Source organism: Notamacropus eugenii, chromosome 3, assembly GCF_028372415.1.
Source record: "Notamacropus eugenii isolate mMacEug1 chromosome 3, mMacEug1.pri_v2, whole genome shotgun sequence".
NCBI lineage: Eukaryota > Metazoa > Chordata > Mammalia > Diprotodontia > Macropodidae > Notamacropus > Notamacropus eugenii.
Genome location: NC_092874.1, coordinates 744,965 through 765,576, shown reverse-complemented (window position 1 = coordinate 765,576; position 20,612 = coordinate 744,965). Strand labels below are relative to the sequence as shown.

General features: G+C 47.6%; 1 protein-coding gene across 1 annotated transcript in view; it reads left to right on the top strand.

Moving 5' to 3' along the window:
- Positions 1-487: 487 nt before the first annotated feature.
- The window catches only part of LOC140532342 (serum paraoxonase/lactonase 3-like), a 33,458-nt gene continuing 13,333 nt past the window's right edge, over positions 488-20,612 (top strand). Inside the window, exons 1-4 of the mRNA XM_072650739.1 lie at positions 488-1,083; positions 2,658-2,728; positions 17,020-17,075; positions 17,673-17,838. Coding sequence (XP_072506840.1) covers positions 1,010-1,083; positions 2,658-2,728; positions 17,020-17,075; positions 17,673-17,838 — 367 coding nt within the window. The 5' untranslated portion in view covers positions 488-1,009. The remainder of the gene's footprint in view (positions 1,084-2,657; positions 2,729-17,019; positions 17,076-17,672; positions 17,839-20,612) is intronic.

Below are 20,612 nucleotides of genomic sequence, written 5' to 3'. Positions count from 1 at the left end.
AGAGCCGGAGAGTTGTGCTCTCGCTTATATTCGCTGTGAGGTGTGCGTGTGTGCGTGTGTGCGTGTGCGTGCGTGTGTGTGTGTGTGTGTGTGTGTGTGTGTGTGTGTATGAGTGTGTGTGTGTGCGCGCGCGCGCACCCGCGTGAAATGGGCATAATGCTGAAAATCCCGTTACTCTTCCCTTGGAGGGGCGGTAGGAGAGGCAGGGGTCGGACATTCTGGGATCTGGGAAGAAACAAGTTCCCTCTCCTATCCCACGAAGATGTCTGCATTCCAGTGTGACTCCTTCACCCTTTAGGGCACCTTTAGCGTAGCTCCCTCCCCCCCCCCCCCCCCCCCCCCGCCCCATCCTCCTCCAACTTCCAACTCTTGGAGTGCAGATAACAGTCCAGTCCACTCCCTGCGAGCGGGAAGGGGTCTGGTGGACGGGCGATTCAGATTCCCAAGAACACTCTTGGGGTTTTCTGCTCCAAAGGATGCAGGTACTAGGCAAGGGTCTCCTTTCCGTGCGTCTTGGTGTTGACCTGTCTGTGTCTCGGTCTCTGCCAAAGAGTCAGTCGCGGTCCGGCATCTCCTCATCCTCCCCTATCCCCCGACACACTCCGGACTCTGACCATCACTGACTGGGGAGGAGGGACCTCTGCTACTTGAGCCTTTCTACCCCACCGGGAGTGGGACGCCCCTGAAAAGGATATGGGGTAGACAGACAGAGGGGCCACCAACCACATTAGGCAAGTGGGAAGCCCCAGAGCCTCACTCGACCCACCCTGTTCCCACGAGGCACTAGTCCTAGCAGGAGGGCAGAGCCCTTGGTGCCACCCCGCAGAGGCCACAGAGGAGGAGTGGTTCCAGGTGTTGCCTTCTGGAGGGAGTTGTCCTTCAGTCTTTCCCCGTTCCCTCTTTCCTGCACTCAGTATCTGTCTTTCTGGCCTCAGTCTCGGTCCTCTTTCGGTCTCGGTCCCCGTCCCTGTCCCAGTCCTCTAACTGCCAAGGAGGACGCTGCTCGGTCATGGCCAAGTTGTTGGCGCTCACGGCCCTGGGGCTGGTTCTGGCGTTCTTGGGTGAGCGATTCATGGTCTACAGGTGAGCTGGGGGCTCTGGGTTTCGAGCGTGGGGGATGAGACAGCCTTCTGCTGGTCTCGGGAGCTCGGGACACTGGGGTGTAGGGGCAGAGTAAGAGGGAAAGGGACGGCCTGCGGTTCAGCCTGTCTGCCCTTCCCCAGGACAGCTGTCTGCAGATTGGGAGCGCCACCCGGCTGTCTCTCATTCCTTCCGTGCATGCCCTCGAATAGTTGCTGATACAGAGTGATCCCCGACCCAGGCTGCCTCCGCACTCCTCCGGCCTCTCCAAGGGTCTAACGCCTGAGGTTCTTGAAGGGAAAGAGTGGGACCAGAAGCCCTTCCTGGGCTGCCCGCAAGACAGGATTGGGTGCTTCTAGGCTGCCTACCCCAGCACGAGGGTGCACACACAGGCACCACACAGAAACAGGCACGCTAAGATGCAGACACACAGGGAGACACAGAGAGACCCAAGGACATCCATAAAGACCCCAGACACTGATAGAGAGAGCGGCACAGAGAAAGCCAGAGGTTCAGACAGACAGACGCCCTGGCTGCAGCTTTGAACCTTGCCCCACCTCCGATTTTAAAAGCCAAGGTTAAGGCTTGTTAGGCGAGTGGGAGAGGGGGATAGGTAAAAACTCGGGCTTGAGAACCGAGAGCAGAGCAAGTCCCTCCAATGCCCAGCCCTACCAAGTGGTGTGTTAAGGCTCCACGTTCTTATCTAAACAAGGGAAGAAAATATTAAGAAATGTCCTCCCCCTGGTCTACCCAGTGACCTCAAGGCTTCTTGGCCTTTGGGAACATGAGCTGTCCAGCAGCATAGTAGTCCTTGTTACTAATGAGAAAGGGAAACAGGAAAATTCTTAAAACCTTCCTGGAGAGAAGAAAACTTGGCAAAGCTCACATGTGGGCAATGTCCTTGTTTGGGCAAGTCTGTACATAACATTCTGGTGCACCCAGACTGGGCAGAGGGCAAGTTGTGACAGTGCTGGCACCAGGGCTGAGAAGTGTCCCTGCCTGGTGATGATGCACACTGAGATATCTCTGGATACTGGAGGTGGGCAAAATCCATGCTTAGGAGTGGTGCACCTTAACAAACAGAGACAAGGAAATAGGGAGGCTAAGAGTTAAAATTTGAGTTCCTGGCTGGCTCAGTTTTCCCATGATCCTTTAAAAGAAATTCCATGGGAGTTTGTTTAGAAATGTCCACTCTTCCATATGTTGAGAGAGGAGGGAGATCTTTGCCCTGTGACTTATCAACTACTTGGCTCTGGTCCCTGATGAATTCAGGAGACATAACCTCTGTTATCTATAGGGGTCCAAAGGCTTCAGACTCTGCTCCCTATTTTAGATATAAAGAAACTGACACACAGTAAGAGAAAGTAACTCACTTAAGACCTCCAGCTAGGAAATCAGTTCATCAATCATCATTTATTAAGCACCTGCTATATATTGTGCTGAGCACCAGGACTCTGAGTCTTACTGTTGTCAGTGCTCCCCTGGATGGTGGAGGAAATGCCCACTGGAGGCCTGCTAAGATATGCAAGGGTGCCAGGGGTTCACTGTTTTGCTGCTATAAAATTATGTTTTTCTAGACTACAGACGAAATTCTCCTATCAAGTGAACCCAATAGAACCTCCTGGCTGCTACCTAATTGAAGGACTAGGTATGTATCAGATTTGTCTTGGAGCATAGAGAGGGACTGGCATTCCCCAAAGCTAGCCTCAGCATCTTCAGAAATTAGGGTTTCAGTTTCTGCTCATGGCATGGCCATTCTTCCAGTGACCCCAGGCCCACAGAACCAACACCCCCAGGCATCTCAGGCTTTGGTCAACTCTCTTCTGGGCTGTTATAACACTCCAACTCAAACAGTACAGGGATAAGCATGCATTGGGAGGTGCTCAGGGGTCATTCATAGTGCATTGCTTCTGACATCTTTGTGAGATCAACTGAAGAGTTTGATGATGGTGCCCATTTCTTAAACAACGAAACTGAGGGATAAATGACTTGCCCATGGTCACTAAGCTGGACCTGAAAATTTAGTTTTTTCCTTCTAAGCCCTGCCTTCTTTCCATGCCTCCCCAATATCTACAACCAACTTAGCAGCATCCAAGGAGGAGGAGCTTCCCCTCTCCCACCCCACCTCCACCCCAGTCAGTCCATCCTGAGCTTCTAGCAGCCCTCAACCCTTAAGTGCCTTTTCCTCACCTCTTAAGACCACATCCACCTTTTAGTGACTCCCCCCCCCTCCCGTCTAGTCCTACCTTGTTGATCAGTCAAGTTCAGTTTCCCAACTTAGCCCATTCGTATCCCAACTAGCTCTAACTTGTCTCCAACTACCTTCCCCCTTAGAGGTCCCTGAACTTGTCCCAAGCCTTGCTCCTTTGTGCCTAGATCTACCCTAGTCTTCCATGTGGATTGCCTCTTTTCCTTGCCTCTCATCTTTGGCTGGCAGCCTTCCTAGGTGCTCCCCCAGTGCTTGTCTCTATTATGGATGTTTGTTGAGGGTCTCTTGTCACACAACCCCACACCCTCCTCTTCCAGACCCCAAGTGCTGGTCTTGGTTTGTTCTTCTCAGGCTTAGCATCATGACATTATTAGGGACCATATCCTGAGCCGAGGTTCTCACCTCAGCCCTAGGAATCCTACTTCATGTCTTGGGACCCACAATTGGCTGATAAAGAGCTTGCAGCTCAGGAAGAAACCACAAGGAGTTAGGCTGAGACTCCTTTCAGTCCCAGCCAACTCATGCAGGAGGACTGGATACCCATGGTCTTTGAGTGTCAAGACTGGTGGTCAGCATCAGAGTCTCCAAGAGTGAGGAAAGCCCTCCCCCCTGGATGAGCTCAGTAGCTTCTCCCTCTTCTGACTTCTCAGAGCTCTAGCCTGCTTTGTATAGAGCCCTATAGGCACTTGGGGGCATGCTGCACTCTGTGTAAGGAGGAGGGAGGGATCATCACTGATAACTTGTATACTCCCAGTAGAATGTGAGGAGGGCAGGGGCTGTCCTGTTTTTGTCTTGGTTGCCCACACCTGGGAACCAGCACTGACAGCCCAGATGGTGTAGGCAGGTGACCCAGGCATTCACAGCCAAGCTTGTCCAGGCTCACAAGGAAGTTAATGACAGAGCAAAACTGAAACCCAGGTTTTCTGACTTCCTAGGCAGCCATGGCTGTGTCCAGGACAGAACCCACACTTTCCTCTCTGTGCCAGCATCTCCCAAATGTCTGAGACCTCAAGTTCTATCCATTCGGTCCTCTGCCAATCCTTTAACTGCATAGCTGAGCCTGGCCTAGAGCAAGAAAGGGTCCAAGCAAAATAAGGGCATTCTGACTGAGTTTTATTGTTGTTGGAGAAACAAAAATCCAGTTTTGATTTCTCAATAATAATGTGTGTGGGGTTTTATTATTTGCAAAAATAGATAAATGTATATGGTGGACAGATAAGTGGATAGGTAAATAAGGAGAGAAAGAGAAGTGGAAAGTGGATGGATAGATGGATGAATAGATAGGTGATGAAGAAGTACATGGATCCATGAAGAGATGATAGATAGATAGATAGATAGATAGATAGATAGATAGATAGATAGATAGATGGACAATGACTGAATGGATGGAGGGGTGAATGGATGCACATGTATGAGGGCCTAGAGGTCAGAGTAGACACAGAGTCATTGCCTCACACAGTGTCTCACACAATAAGTGAGTAATATATGGTTGCTGGATCCATTGGTTGCTGTCACACAAACTCTTGGTCTGTGTTATGCCCCTTGAAGAAAAAAAGGACAGGAGGGATGGAGAGTAGGGAGGGTAGATGAGAACCTCAAATGCTGGATGGAGGGAAGGAAGAAGAGGAAATGGAGGAGAAACATAGAATCAAACACATGATGAGATGAAAGAGACTGAGGATGGGATAGGCGCAGGCAGAGGGAGAAAAACAAGGACAGTGAGGGAAACCGAGCAACTGAGGGAAAACTGTTCCAGGGGAACAGTGAGAAGCAAAGACAGATCAGAAGGGGGGGGGGGAAAGGAGAGAGGGGAGAGAGGGGGGGGGGATAGAAACAGAGACAAAGACAGAGAGAGGAGAGACAGAGGCAAGAGAGAGACAGAGACATGGCAAGAAGAGAGAGACAGAAAGAGGAGGAAAGAGAGACTTTTGATGCGTTGGAAGGGCCCTTGGGTGGTGACCCTTGAAGTTCGCTTGAGCTGCAGTCCAAGGCATTCACTGATTAGCACCTCAGGCTGTTCCTTCTGCCTTACAGTCAGGAGCTCCAAGGCTATAATCTCCCTGTGGATGAGGAACACGGAGGCAGAGGAAGGGAGCAGTGTCCAGGCCAGATGAGGGGAGTCATTAGAAAGCAATGTGGCGGGAAGGTGGGAGCTGGGGAGGCCACAGCAGAGAACATGGAAAGGGGAGAAGGCTGAGGACAGGAAGCAGTGACTTTCTGGTATGATGCGGCGGGGCGAGGGGGCCAGGGGGGAAGGGGAGAGATGCTTCCTTGACAGGGACAGCCCAAGAAGTGACACAGCCCCAAGGCCTTTGAGTTCTTGTCTCAGTTGTGGATAGCATCTATCAGTGCCTGGGCCCCTCCCCTCCAAGGTTGCTGCAGTCAGGCCTCAGGCCTTGCATTGATGTGGCCTTGTGGTGCCTTCCTGCCTTGACTCTCTGCTGTACTTCTTGGGCCTCTGTGTGACCTGCATGGAGAGGTGACCTCTGCTGTCCCTCCAGGGGTCTCACCACAGCACTCAGGAGGGATGTTTCAGGAAAGACTTTAACAGAACATGAAGAGGAAGGCACGCTGTGGAAGTGTGGGTGCTCTCTCTCATGCACTGATGGTAGCCCTGGGAGACATCTTTGGTTAGCTGTTCTCAGAGAGTTCCTCTTCTCCTGGGAGAGCCTAGGAGCACCCAGCCCGTATGGAGCTGTCTCCTTTTGGACAATGAGAAGAATAGGGACGTTGGGTGGGACTTGGAGAACCAGGCCTCCCCTCCCCCCATTTATAGATGAGGAAACTGTGGCTTGCCCAGGGTCACCCAGCTAGTCAGTGTCTGAGGCAGGATTTGAACTCGGCTCTTCCTCACTCTGGGCTCTGTGATACCCCCCAGGCATACCACTGACAGCCCTTGCTGGTATTCAAGATTAGTGGGGAGTGGAGAGATCATGGCTCCAGTGCTGGGGAAAGGCTGGCACAGTGCCCTTGAAGGAGGGCAGGAGCGTATCCTCATAGATCTCGAGGCTTGGCTGTGGGCTCCCCCATGCAGGGACATCAGAGAACATTGAGGGAGACAAAAGGAACCTTTTCCTGTATTCTGAGGTATTCCTGAGCCAGTGGGGCTGGCCTGAGATGCACTTGTTATTTGGGTTCTACAGAGTTCTAGGACTGGCAGCCTTGATCCCCTCCTTTCCAGGGACTCATCCTGGGTCAGGCAGGGCTGGCCAGTCTGCCACAGACACCAGGCCCCTGGGACACACTGTGTGATGTCCTAAGCAACCTGAGGGCTTGGCCAGACCGCAGACCTGCAGCCAGGAGGGACTTCCCCACTGATGGGTCCAAATGAGGCACTGATCCAAAACAGGGTTCTGAACCCAGGTCCTCTGGACCCTGCCTACTCAGAGCTTCCTCTAGCTCTGTGTTCCGAGGGCTTTACCTGATACCATTGGAATATTCCCAGGCCTTCTTGAGACCTCTGATTGGTCCTTTTTTTCCTGGTGGTCTTGGGGAAGCCTGGCTCTCTCCTAAGGGAGCAAGGTTTCTCCTAAAGGGAGTCTGTCCTCTTCACAGTCATCCAGACCCCCTTCCACTGCTGGGGGGAGGATGGCCACTTTCTCATGGCTCCCGTAGTCCTCTCTGCTACTGCTCCAGCATCCCCAGCCCCTCCTTACCTCCTCCTTGGAGGGGTTTTGGCTTGGGTCATCTGACAGCACTGACATGTGAGGTGGTATCCATGCTCACATGCCTTCTCTGTGCCTACTATAATTGTCCTGGACAGAGATTGGTTGGTTCAGAGCTGCTATTAGGGGCTCTGCTCCTGCTCTGTCTCACATAAAGTACTACACCTCAGGAACAGTCTGCAGAGGTAACTAGGTGGTGCAGTGGATAAAGCACCAGTGCAGGAGTCAGGAGGACCTGAGTTCAAATCTCACCTCAGACACTTGACACTCACTAGCTGTGTGTCCTTAGGCAAGTCACTTAACTCCAATTGCCTCATCTTGGGTCATCTCCAGTCATCCTGATGAATATCTGGTCACTGGATTCAGATGACTCTGGAGGAGAAGTGAGACTGGTGACCTGAACAGCCCTCTGTCACTCAAAACAAAGTCAAGTGCAAGTCATGTCATCATTTCTCTGATGGCGTGGTCTTCTTCAGCAATGAAGGACAAACACACCCTTCTCAGTTTCCCCCCAGGCCTTGCTGGAGGACTAATGACCTCTCCTTGAACACTCAGAGCCTAGAGTATCAACACCTTCCAGAGAGCCACTCAGTGCTTGCTGCCCAGATGGGGACTCCTCCAAAGACAAGGCTGATCAGTCCACAAAAGGCTTTGCAGGTCACTGCCAGGCCTAGAGGCCTGTGGGCTACCCGAGTCTTACCTTACCTCTATCGGAGGTTTTCGGCTGGTCAAACCGGATACTCATATGAGAGAAGAGACCTATCAGAGTCGAACAAGGGTTGAGCTTTATTTCAGGGTCTTGGTTACAAGTGCAGGGGGAATTCTTCCTTAGGAGGGAGAGAGAAAGATCTCCCAAGGAGGCAAAGATCTTACAATAAGAGATTGGAAGTAGAAGTGTAAGTGGGGAGAGAGGGGGAGGGGAGAGAGGAAAGAGGAAATGCAGAGCCTTGTCCACACACGTGGCCCCTCCGCCCAAGAGAGCTTTCAGGCTTTCCTGACCCTACTTAAGCTCTCCCGTCGCGTAGTTTACACGTCAATACCGAGCCTGTTAGGTAACAATAGGTGTGCCCAGATCCGGGACAACCTCGAGAGCGGGGATGCTCCCCCCATCACGTATCTCACGGGAAGAGGCGGAAATACACGAGATAGCTCGGTCTCCTCCTCGATTCCCTGTTGTTATTATGGGGGGCCTCGTGAGAACTCTAAGATTTAGAAGTTCCCACCTTTACCCGCCCAAGACTGTCCACATGAAATTGAGCTTCCAATCCCAGCAGGTCACCAGAGACCTTCCACAACCACGGACATCATATGAACATCCTGAAAGACTTAGCATGGCCCTGGTCATGAACAACCCTTCTGCAGGGAGGTCCCCTCCCACCTGGGACAATCATTCAGGGAGAGGCACCAAATATCATTGTCAATGAGAAGCAAATAATGAACTGAAGTCAGAAATGGAACCAAGGCAGGGTGATCAGGCCTTTAACCCAGGGCATCAAAAGTTAGTGCTTTCTGACAATGTTCTGCTCCTTCTACAGGTGGAAACCACTAAGCTTACAGGAAAAAAATTAGTTAAAAGAGGAAACATTGCACCAGGTTCCTTCCCAGTACTGCTCCTCCCTGCCCTGCTCCCTTAGCGGCTGCTTCCCAACAAAGTCACCTGGAAAAGTTGCTCAGCAGTCACTCACTTTTTGGTCTGAAGCCTAAACAGTGCCTGAGGATTGGAAGGATTCCTTGTCTCTCTCAGTTTTAGAGTAGGCAGCCCCTGGTTGGGTCTCTAGTGCTCTGGGTAGGATCTCTCTCAGGAAAAACCCTAAACTAGGCTCAGCCCAGTTTTTCTGGATTGGGCGTTTTGGTGGGCTCAGTTTTTCCAAGAGTGCCCAAAGCCCTGTGATGGATATAGGTGCTAGCTGGAAGCTTGGTAACACACTCCCTAGTCTTGGGTTGCATATCCAGGGCAGAATGAGAAGGGGACCTGACCCTGGGTCATGTCCTGAGGAAAGGGTAAGCTCAGAAGCTAGCAGCAGCAGAGGTATAGCTCAGATATCAGGAATGAAGCAGAGTCTCTCTCTCAGCATCTGGCTCATTCTGCAGAGGAATGACCAAGGTAGGAATCCCAGACCAAAGGGAGCTGAAAATTGTGCCATTGAAGCAACAGAGTTGTCCAGCTGAGTGATGGGGGATGGGGGGGGGGACAAGAGCGGGGACTCTGTTCTCTCTTTGTTGTTGTTCTTGTCTACAGTTATTGCATTTTTTTCATTTAATAGTATTTTGGTCTTTTCCCTTTCCATATAAAGATAGTTTTCAACATTCACTTCTATAAGATTTTGAGTTCCAGATTTTTAGAGGAGTCTATTCTTACACAGATCCACATCCAGTACAGAAATTTACAGAACTCAGACCGGGGGCAACAAGCAGACTTTGCCCTAGAACAGACCCCTTTGGGAGTAGAGAAAGCTTTGTCCCTGCCCCTAAGATCCTAGAATAACACAATCCTCCCTAAGACCAGCCCTGATCTTCCCTCTAGAAGTGCCACAGAGCCCACCCTAAAATCAAATACAAGTGAGGACCTAGACTGGAAGAGCAGGCACACAACAACCACACACCACAAGAGTTATTATGAGGACAGGGATGCCCAAGACACCATTGCAGAAGTGAAGGACCCCAAACATCTACAAGCAAAAACTCAGACAAAAACACCATTTGGCACAAATTCAATTAGAATGACTGAGAAAGATGAAACAAGAGTTTAAAAATACTGAAAATATTTCTATAATTGGAAATGAGAGCACTGGAAGGGAAAAATATCAAAAGCAACTAGAGCAATAGAAAGAAGAATCAGAAAGGGGATGAACAATTTGTTTTAAGAGACACAAAATCTGCCAAACTTCAAACTCACTGAAAATGCAAAATAGAAGCCAGTGAGTCCATGAAGCAGCCAGAACTATTCAAAGAAAGTAGAATGAAGAAAATGTAAAATATGTCAAAGGCAAACAACCAACCTGGAAAGAAGATTAATCAGAGAAAAATTAACACTCATTGAAGAAAAATTAAAAATCAGTGAAGTATCTTAACATCATGACCAAAAAAGAATCTAAACAAATTCTGTTTCAAGAAATCAAGAAAACTGCTCATGTCTTAGAACCAGGAGTGAAGTGAAAATAGAAGAAATCCACCAGTCATCTCCTGAAAGGAACCCAAGATGAAATCTCCCAGGAACATCACAGAAAAAATTCATAGCATCCAGGTCAATGTAAGAATGCTGCAAACTATGAGGAAGAACTCAAGTGGTACAGAGCCAGTCAGGACTACATCACACAGGATTTAGCAGCCACCACCATAAAGGCCAGGAGAACTTGGAATGCAATATTCCAGAAGGCAAGAATAACTTACCCAGCAAGAGAGAGAATAAAACTATGGGGGAAAATGTGCATTTTTTTTGAAATAATGCAATTAAATGCTTCCAGAATTCCTAATGAAAAGACCTGAGCTATAAGGTTCAAATACAGGAGCAAAGAGAAACATTAAAAGGCCAACATGAATGAACAGTGACAAAAGACTAAACAAAGATCAACTGTTTACATTCAAACATGGGAAGATATTAAATGCTTCCCCCTCTGAGCCCCATCATCTTCAGGGGTCACAGAAGGAGCACAATTAGACAAGGCTTGAGAGTGGCTTTATTGTCTTGAACTTAAGGTAGAGAGGTGAAAAGAAAGAAGATGGCTACACTAGGGTGGGGGGCAGGAAAGGAAAGGAAGTTTAGGGGAAATTATCACACAAAAGCACAGTGTACTAGAACCTCTCTCTTATCTGAACTGGCCAACTGAAGGAGAGACAAAGAGAGAAAGAGACAGAGACAGACAGAGAGAATGAGACAGAGAGAGACAGAGAGAAATCAATTGCACTCAACAAGGAAAAGGAGGGAAAGGGAGAGAGGGAGTTGGGTGAAAAGTTAAGGGAGGGACAAATCCTAAATAAAATAAATTCTGGAGATCCACAAACACATTTATAGCTCTTCCAGAGGTAACAAACAATAAGAATCTAAGGGAGGGCTCATACATTGGGGAAAGGATGAAGAAGATGTGGTATGTAAATGGATAGTATTGTGCTAAGCTCATCAGCAGAATGACCAACCAAGACTCCAGGGGACTAATGAGGAAATTCTCAGCCCACCTCCTGATAGAGAGGCATGCAAACAGTGCAGAATAAGACACGTCTAGAACATATTCGACGTGGACATTTGTTGTGATTGACTATTGGATGTCTCTAATGAGTTTCCATTTTTCTTGTGTTTTCAATGAAGGGGATGGAAATGCTTGGGGAATGAGAAGTCAAATTTTGGCTGATTGAATCAAATACAATATTTTTAAAAGTAAAAGATGACATGAAACTAGAGCATGTTTGGGGAGGGCTTTACCATCCCAGGGGAAGACAGTTCCACCTAGCTGATCAAACTACTTTGGAAACCTTCCCACACTGTTGGCACAGAATGGTGGCAGTTTTCTGTCCTTTAGCAGAGGGAGTGGGCTTATTCTGGCCAACCAGAAGCAATAGGAAGAGGTTTCACAGGGGCCAACTGAGGCTAGATGTCAGAAAGAACTGCTTAACACTTAAAGCTGTCCAAATGTAAAAGGGGGCTACCTTGGAGAGAGTTCACAAACACAGAAGTGGAGTCTGGAATATTGTCAGAATATTAAAGATCTAGGGTTTTTTAATTCAAATAATACTTTACTCAACCAATATACATAAAAAGATTTTTAAATGTTTGTTTTTGTTAATATCAAGTTCCAAATTCTATCCCTTTCTCCCCGCTCTCCCTTTTCTTCCCCTCCTTGAGACAGTAAGCAATCTGATATAGGTTATACACATGCAATCAGTTCCAAATTAGTCATTTTGTGGAAGAAAATAGAGAGGAAAGGAAGATATACAGAGAGAGAAAAAGAGAGAAGAGAAGAAAGAAAGGAAGAGGGAGAATGAAAGTGTGCTTTGGTCCGTATTCAGATGCCATCTATTTTTTGTCTTATTTGGCTGTTTTTGTTTCAAGTTCCAAATTCTCTCCCTCCCTTCTTTTCCCCTCGCTGAGATGGTAAACAATGTGATGTGAGTTATATATGTGCAATCGTTTCCATATTTATCCTTCTGTGGATGAATACAGAGAAAGACAGAGAGACAGAGAAACAGAGAGAGACAGAGAGAGAGAGCAGGGAAGGAAGGAAGAAAAATAAGGATGGAGGGAGAGAGAGAAAGAAAGGAAAGAAGGAGGGAAGGAAGAAAGGAAAGAAAGAAAGAAGGAAGGAAGGAAGGAAGGAAGGAAGGAAGGAAGGAAGGAAGGAAGGAAGGAAGGAAGGAAGGAAGGAAGGAAGGAAGGAAGGAAAGAGTGCTCTGGTCTGTATTCAGATTTCATCAACTCTTTCTTTGGAGGCAGATAGAGTACTTTATCGTGAGTCCTTTGGGATTTTCTTGGATCATTGCATATTGCTGAGAAGAGGTAGGTCATTCACAGTTGTTCTTTAGACAATATTACTGTTACAGTATACAATAGATCTAGGGAAACTTGCTCAGCTGCAGGTTGAACCAAAAGGCCACTGAGGATTCTCTGACCTCCAAAATCCTGTGGTTCTGTGATCCTACTTCGCTGGTGGTTGGTGCCCTCACCTCCATCCTCTTGCTCCCTCCTTTTCTCAAACCGTCGCTCTCTGCCAATTTCAGCAACCAGATGCTTCTGGCATTGGTCAGATGTTTGAGGACAGGGAGTGTTTGACCAGGTAGGGTTATCCATGCCCTGGAAGGCTTGAAACTGGTCTCTGCCACCTCCTCCCCACTTCCACCTTGGGCTGCCTGAGTTTCCTCACTTGTGGAATGAGGAAGTTGGACTGGGGGTTACCTGAAGCAATTGCTTGCTCTAAATCAGCTCCTGGGGCTTGTTTCCTGCCAGGAGCATTGGCTTTTAGAAGGTAACCTGATTAAAACTGTTCAGAAGTCAGTGGTGATGTAAGTGGGGGCTCTCCTTGGACACAATGCTGAGGGGCATGGAGCCCTCCCTGACCTTCCTTTTTGCTTCAGGCCAACTGTGGGGGGCTCAAGATTCAGGGAAATGTTATCAAGGGCTCCAAACCATTCTGCTCTCACTCTACCCTTCAGCCCCATCTCCTCTCCACCAGAAGCCTGGATTCTGCTCTGGGTGCTGATAGGTGACCTCATCCCCTGCTTTCTGGCCACCAGCTACAAGACAAGTCCCATGCCCCCAGGTTGCCACCATTCCAGTCTTCCTTTATTAGCTTTCTTCCTCAATTACAATGCCAGTTTCTTGAAGACAGGATAAGGAGAATCTTTAAGCACCCAATTTCTCAATATTATACCCAATGAAAGATTTTCATCTCTTTACCCCCATGGGTAGGGTTCTGCCATGGAATCCCCCTACTTTTGCCCCAACCTCACCCCCTCCCTTTCCTTCTTCACCCATACCCTTGTAGCCCCTCTTCTTCCTGAGAGCAGAAATTATTTCCCTCATTATTCCACCTTGACCTGATTAGTTTGCATCATATATTCTTGTCTGTCCTTCTCCTCCCACTGTGTCTGCCCATTTCTCTACTATCACATCTCCTTGACCTCTGCTTTTTCCTTTGTTTCCTTACTTTCCTTTAGAAAGCAATCTCCTGATAGTTATTTTGTACTTGTCGTCATCCTTGGCTGCTGCATTCACTTGCTCTCCTTGTATTTGTCTTGTCTGGGATGTTTGGGAAGCAAGTGATTAGTTCAGATCATATTTCCTTTCTTGGGATGCTTCAAACACCTCTATTTGTAACCAAATTTCCATGTTTTTTCTTTTTCTCACATTTGTAGGACAGCTCACGTTGGGCTGCCTCTTTAACTCTTTGTAACTGATCATTGCATCTTGTCCTTCTAGGGACACAGGAGAGTCTCAGGTTAGTCGAATTTCCCTCCCTTTCTATCTGAAGGGCTTTCTCTTGGTCACTTGAAGAATGTGTTGCTTGTCATTGGAACTGCTCAGTTTCCCCACTCTGTGTCCCTGAGTTTGCAGCACAGCTTCTTTCCCTGTGAGTGACCTGCAGAACGCTGGGATTGACTTTTTCTTTTCAGTGGTCAGAAGTTCTGAGGAGTTTTCTTGTGTTATTTCATGCATTGTTGTCCAAGTTTTTGGACTTGTCCTATTGGTCTGGGAGGCCCACACTGCTTACATTGTTTCTAGGCATCTTGACTTTGAGATCAATATGTTTTGCTTTAGAGGGATCATTCCAGTCTGTTCCTCCAGACTGTCCTTCATTTCTTCCTATGTGCATTCCTATTCCATAATTCTCTCTTTTGTTTCCTTGGTGAGACTTACCTTCTAGGATTTACATTTTCTCCTCTGTCAATTCCTTCTGCTGTGCAGGCCACAGATTCTGCTCTCCATCTCTGACTTCTCTTTTCAAGCAATCAGGAATTGTGGGTTGCGGTTCCATGCTCTTTGGGGAATCCCTAGACTTCTCTGTCTTGTTAGGTGCTGATTTATTTTCCCTCGTCTTGTACCGCTCATTTGCAGATTCCAGACTGGTTTCTCTGCTGCAGAAGCCATGTTCTATTCTGGCATTCCTATCTCCCTGTTGGTTAATCTGTTTTTCCCAAAGTTCTTCTTCCACTTTCCTCCCAAAGATACTTAAATCTTTCCCCTTCTTGTTCCTCACTATGTGACACTTTCTGCTCTTCTATGGCAGTATCCCTGGGGTTGGATCTCCAAGCACCTCAGATTCCTCTCACACTGGGCAATTCACATGACTCCAGCCTCCATTTCTGTCTCGAGTGACTTCTGGGAGTTAGAATGAACTCAGATGGATGCTGGGCTCTTTTCCCATGTGCTGAGCTGGTTCACACTGTCTGAACTCTCCTGTACTGCTCTCCCATCCAGGACAAGCAAACTTCTTTTTTGTTTTCCAAGGCTCCGGGAAGAAGTCAGGGGTCAGAACTGAGATTTGTCCTTTGTCCTTGAGCAGCTTTATGGGAGTGAAACAGTGGGGTGATGGAGGAGGGGGGCTGAGTATTGGTGATAGGGCTTGAGGATTGACTTATTCTGCTGTCAGTTTATTGAACTGTTAGTCACTGGACTTTTTTTTTGAGAATGTAGCATTTTTTTAATCCATAACAGGGAAAATGGTCTTCTTCTGCTAACACATGAATATTCAGAATAAGTCCCACGATACAAACATTGTAGTGAAATAGTCAGAATTATATAGGATCAGAAACTGTACCTGGGAGAAATTCAAATGGGAGTGACCCACCCTGCAGACCCGTTCCATTACATGGCCTCTCCTTGTCTAAAGTGCAATTTCCCTTTTAGAATGCCAAGCTTTTAATCATTTCCTCATTACCAGACCGAAGGAGAGCTGTTAGCTCACTGTGTCCAAGACTCTGGCAAGTGCATACAGAGTGTGTGGCATTTTGACTTGGTTCATTTCTCTATTTCCATATTTTAACACCAGTTTTCACGTAGGGGAAAGCAGGGTACAACCACATTAATAACGGGTTCATGCTGAGCCTTCACTCTGATGTCTCCTAAAACAAACCTGGACACAGACAGGAAATTACAGAGAAAGTTTTCCTTGAAAGAGAGATTTGGAATCTTGACCACTTTCTTTGCATTGCTTTACAAGAAAAGGATTCACGTCTTAGACATGATCTCTTACACATAATCCTGGTTTGGTAGGTTTCAGGCATCACAAGGATCAGTGAAAATGTCTCTTCCTCCTTCCTGTTGGTGATGTAACCCAGAAGTGCCAGCCTCTCTTCTCTGTGCCCTCTGAGTCTTGACCAACAGTTTTTCCCCACTTGACTTTCTCTGGGACCATGCCTGCACAACCAGGCACCTCATGATGCTAGAAGCTAAGGGAGGTGGTGGCTTCACCACTTCCTCTCCCCCATCTGCCCCATTGGGGTATCTCCCAAAAAAAGGGGCCAATGACCAACCAGAAGCACATGGTTTCTCCCACACTAACTGAATGTGTCTTTACAGGGCCCCCACCCAAATCTGTCATCCCAGCATGAGCCTGAGCAGCAAACACTTTGCTAAAATTTGCCGGGCTGAAGCAGATCTGAGGAAGGGAAGGGCCTACAGTGAAATCCATGTCTAGTTTGGGTCCCTTTAGACTGTAAGCTCCTTCAGGGCAGAGACTATCTTTGTCTCTTTCTGCATACCACCACTTAGTACAATCCCTGGCACACCTTGGATACCTAATCAATGTTGTTTGGTTGATTCTGTGTGATTGATGGACCTGCCTCTGCTCTCAATGACCAACCTCATGCCTGAGCCTGGCTCCAGCTGACCAGAGGTTTCTCCAAGTCGCTCTTCTCCCAATGGAAAATCCCCCACCTCTCTTCTGTTTCCTTTTTGCCTTTTTGCATTCTCATCTTCAAGTGTCCCCCCCGTGGGGTGACTAAGGTGGGGCTTTCAAACAATCTCTCACCCCATTTTCCCTCCTTGACTCCTGGCTGTTTTCTGAGGCCAGAGCAATCCATGATTCTCCCCCATTACTTACTCAAAGCCAAGGATGAGAATAGGTTTGGAGCAGCTGGTCTATGTGGGTCTAGCCTGTCTAGTCTGTAGCCTGTGTATGCACCCTCCCCTCTTTCCCCGACTCAGACCCATTCACAGGCACTGAAGGAGGTCTCCAAGAGAGAGTGGTTACAGCTCATTCTGAAAAGTGTTTCCTTCACAACATGGCTGCTGGGGGGACAATGAATATTTATCACACACCAACTGTGTTCAGAGGCCCAGCCAGCCAAGTCTGGGAGGGACACAAAAGTCAGATCAGATACAAGGATACCCTCAGATCAGTTCTGGAGCCTGGCCAGCAGTAAGAGCCAGTCTTGTGCTGGGCCATGGATCTTCGACCTTGGATTACGGGGGTCCCACGGAAAGAGAACTTGTCCCAATGCAGGGTATGGCAGTGATTCTGCTGAAGCCAAGGGAGGACTTCCTGAGTTCTGTGGAGGGGGGATTACCAAGAGCTCACGCCTTTGCTAAGTTCCTGAGTCATCCTAAATGCCCCTGACCTTGGTCTTCTCCCACAGAGAATGGCTCCGAGGATATCGACATCCTGCCCAGTGGGCTGGCTTTCATCAGTACTGTGTGTTGAGACCCCTAAGAAGACTCACCTCTGCAGGGGGTTGGCATGCAGCTGGGCACACATCTGCCTGCAGCAGGACAGAGACAAGGGGGCATAAGAAGGAGAGTCCACAGGCAGCAGGCTCCTGCCCCCACTGACACAGTACACAGCAAGGTGCTGCCACAATGTCCAGAGGCAGAAGACTTGGATTCAAATCCTGCCTCAGACACTTACTAGCTGTGTACCTGTGAACAACTCATTTCACCTCTGTTTACTTCTGTTCCCCCAACTGTAAAACAAGGATAAAAGGCCTGGCACACAGTAGGTGCTCTATAAATGCTTTTATCTTTCTCCATTTCATCAAAGAGGGGTATGGACCAGGTGGTCTCTGAGAGATGTCCCTTACAGCTCCAACAATAATGATAATATTAGTAGCAATAGATAGTAACACCTAGTATTGATAGAGCACCTACTGTGTGCCAGGCCGTGCACTGAGTGCTTTGCCCAGATTACTCCTGGTCTAGATCTGCGGGCCCACGGTCTTTGTCTTTGGCTCAAATGCAAAACCTTCAAAACCCCTCTTGTTCACATTAATTTGCTTATCTTTGGTTTTTGGAGGGATTAAAATACCCAGGTCTGCACAGCTTTGCACCTGATAAGCCTGGAGAAATCTTCCTGATGGACCTGAATGAGGACAAGCCCAGGGCCTGGGCCCTGCCAATCAAGAATGGGTTTGATGTGCAGTCATTTAACCCACATGGGATCAGTACCTTCATTGACAAAGGTAAGGCTCCTCTGGGTACCTCTGGAAGTGGGGAGATGGGCACGGCATGGAGGTGTTGGCAGGAGGAGGATAGGGTGGGGAGCAGCCATTAGGAGCTCAGTCCTCCAAGGATCTAGGACATTGCCTCAAGAACATCCTCAGGTCTTTGCCTGCTAGAAACCCTCTCTCCCTTGGGAGATGCCCTCAGAGAACTGCTAAGAGTGGGCTGCAAGCCCTTGGGTGACAGATGCAGTGCCCAGCCCTGGCCCAAAGGCAAAGCAGTAGGTGGACTTCTGTCCCCTAAGGAAGAGAGCTCAGAACTTTTTCTTGAATTAATTTATTTTGAATTTAAATACAAAAACTTAAATACACAATAGGAAAAGAAAAATAAATATATTATAAACTTAAATACAAAAGAAAGAAGCAAAAAAGCCTTGCCATGTGCCCAGCAGAACTTAGGAGAAGATTCAAAATAGAGAGCAATAACTTTCCATTTCACGAAAGCCTCTGTAAGAAATCCTACCCCTTGTGTTCGGAGCTGTCCACCTGTTCTTTGATACCTTGTCAATTTCCCTTTATTCTCTGCTGTGCACTTTTTCCTGTGTTCTGTTTCCCTTTCTTACCCCACAAAGATATATTCATACACACATACGTACTTGTACAAAGATCTACATATCTACATATTCACATATACATCTGTATATACTTATACATGCCTATACTTAGATACCTACAACCATACTCACATATAGTCATATCCATTCATATGCATCTGTGTAAGAGAGTACTACATTTATTTATTCTCTGTTTCTCTAATGATAGAAATCTCTTCCTTCTTAAGTCTGAGGCTTTCCATATTTTTCTAAGACCATCAGCGTGTCATTTCCTACACCACAGCAATGTACAGTTCTCAAACTGTCAGCTTATTTTAAATAATCCAAACCAGTATCGATGAATTCAGATGACACATAGTGTAGCTTTGCTATTTTTTCGCATGATTAAATATATCTTAGCTGAAACTGTGTCTGAGCTCGTGATCACGACCCCTGCTTTTTTCCCTAATAGATTCTACTCCTGATTTTTATTTTATTTTTGTTTCTCTTTATTTCCTATCGCTCCTGACTCCTCTACTTTACTTCTATTTGCTAGCTTACCCTCCCATTACTTAACCTCTCCCTCCCCCTCCAAGGATATCTTCCTGATCCTCCCATTCCTATTAAGCTAAACACTCTTATCGAGTCCCCCCTTTTCCTATTCCCTCACCCTTGACTCTAGAAATCCCTCCCTTATCCTCTCCCCCTCCCCACCTCCTTAGCCTTTTGTTTCTTTCTGAATTCAGAAGGCTTTTAAACCTTTCTATATGTCTGTGTGTGTGTGTGTGTGTGTGTGTGTGTGTGTGTGTGTGTGTGTGTGTGTGTGTATGTACACCTCTAGTGTTAGGGTATACAGGATGGTGCCTCTGGTCTCAAATTACCCTTCAGCTTTCCCCTCTGTCCTGGAGCCAAATCCATGCCTTCCAGGCTCCTTCAAGTGGCCCCAACCAACATTTTCCCCACCCCACTGCCTCTACCCTCACTGGGCATGTATGTGCTGCTTCCTTCTTATCCAGGGCCCTGTCTCTGCAGCATAGCTGATTTGGGTCCCCTTAATCTTCCTCAGCTAAGATTTGGACTCCTGATTCTGTTCAGGAAGGGAAAGTTCCTGTGTCTGAGGCTGAGGTTACCATGGGTCTCAGTTTCTTCAAATTGAAAATCCCCTCTCTCCTTCCTAGGGTGGCTGGCAGGCTCAGGTGCAAGTCCTTTCTATACACACTAGTGAAGCTGTAACCTTTGTGCCCTTGACAGCAGGACCAGCAGAGGCATAGAGGAGGACAGAGGCAGGAAGTCTCTGCAGCTAGCAGGAGGCATTAGATACACATATATCTAGGAAGTAGAATCTGCTTTGGGAAGTCCAAGAAAAAGAAACGACAGCAGATGAGTTTTCCATGGCAGAGCAGCAAAAGGAGATAGAGAGAACCAATGGGGATGGAGTTTAGGAAGGAAAGGTTGCATAGAGCCATCTGTGAGGTCCAGGACAGGAAGATGTCTTGCACCCACACACCTTAGGTAGGACACAGGAACGGGTGTCACTCACTACTGAGGTCCGGGTCACAGATTCAGTGCAGAGCAGGGTGCCTGAGTCAAGGGGCAGCATCCAGGGGGAATAGTAGTCCTGGCAGGTTTGGGAAGCAGGCAGCAGTGGTGTGGCTCTTAGTCACAGCCTCCTGCCCAGTCTGAAACCTGAAGGACCCTAATCAAGGTGGAAATGCCAGACTGAAAGGGATCCTGCAGTTCTATCCCTTGGATCTAGCAGAGCCCTTCACCTGGCTGATGGTCAAATCCACAGCAGTCTATAGATCCTTCCCCATGGCTATCACAGAGGTGTGTCACTCACACTTAAACCCAGGCCAGGACCTTTTTTAGTTATTATTTGTTAAAGGTTTTTCATTTTTAAAAATGTATTTATTTTTAGTTTTCAATATTCATTTCCACAAGATTTTGAGTTCCAAATTTTCTCCCCATCTCTCCCTTCCCCCCACCCCAAAATGCTGAGCATTCTGATTACCTTTTTGCCCAATCTGCCCTTTCTTCTTTCATACCCCTCCCTTCCCTTATCTCCATCTCCTCTATTTCCTTGTAGGGCAAGATAGATTTCTATACCCCATTACCTGTATTTCTTATTTCCCAGTTGCATGCAAAAACAATTCTCAACACTTTTTCCTAAATCTTTGATTTCCAACTTCTCTCCCTTCCTCC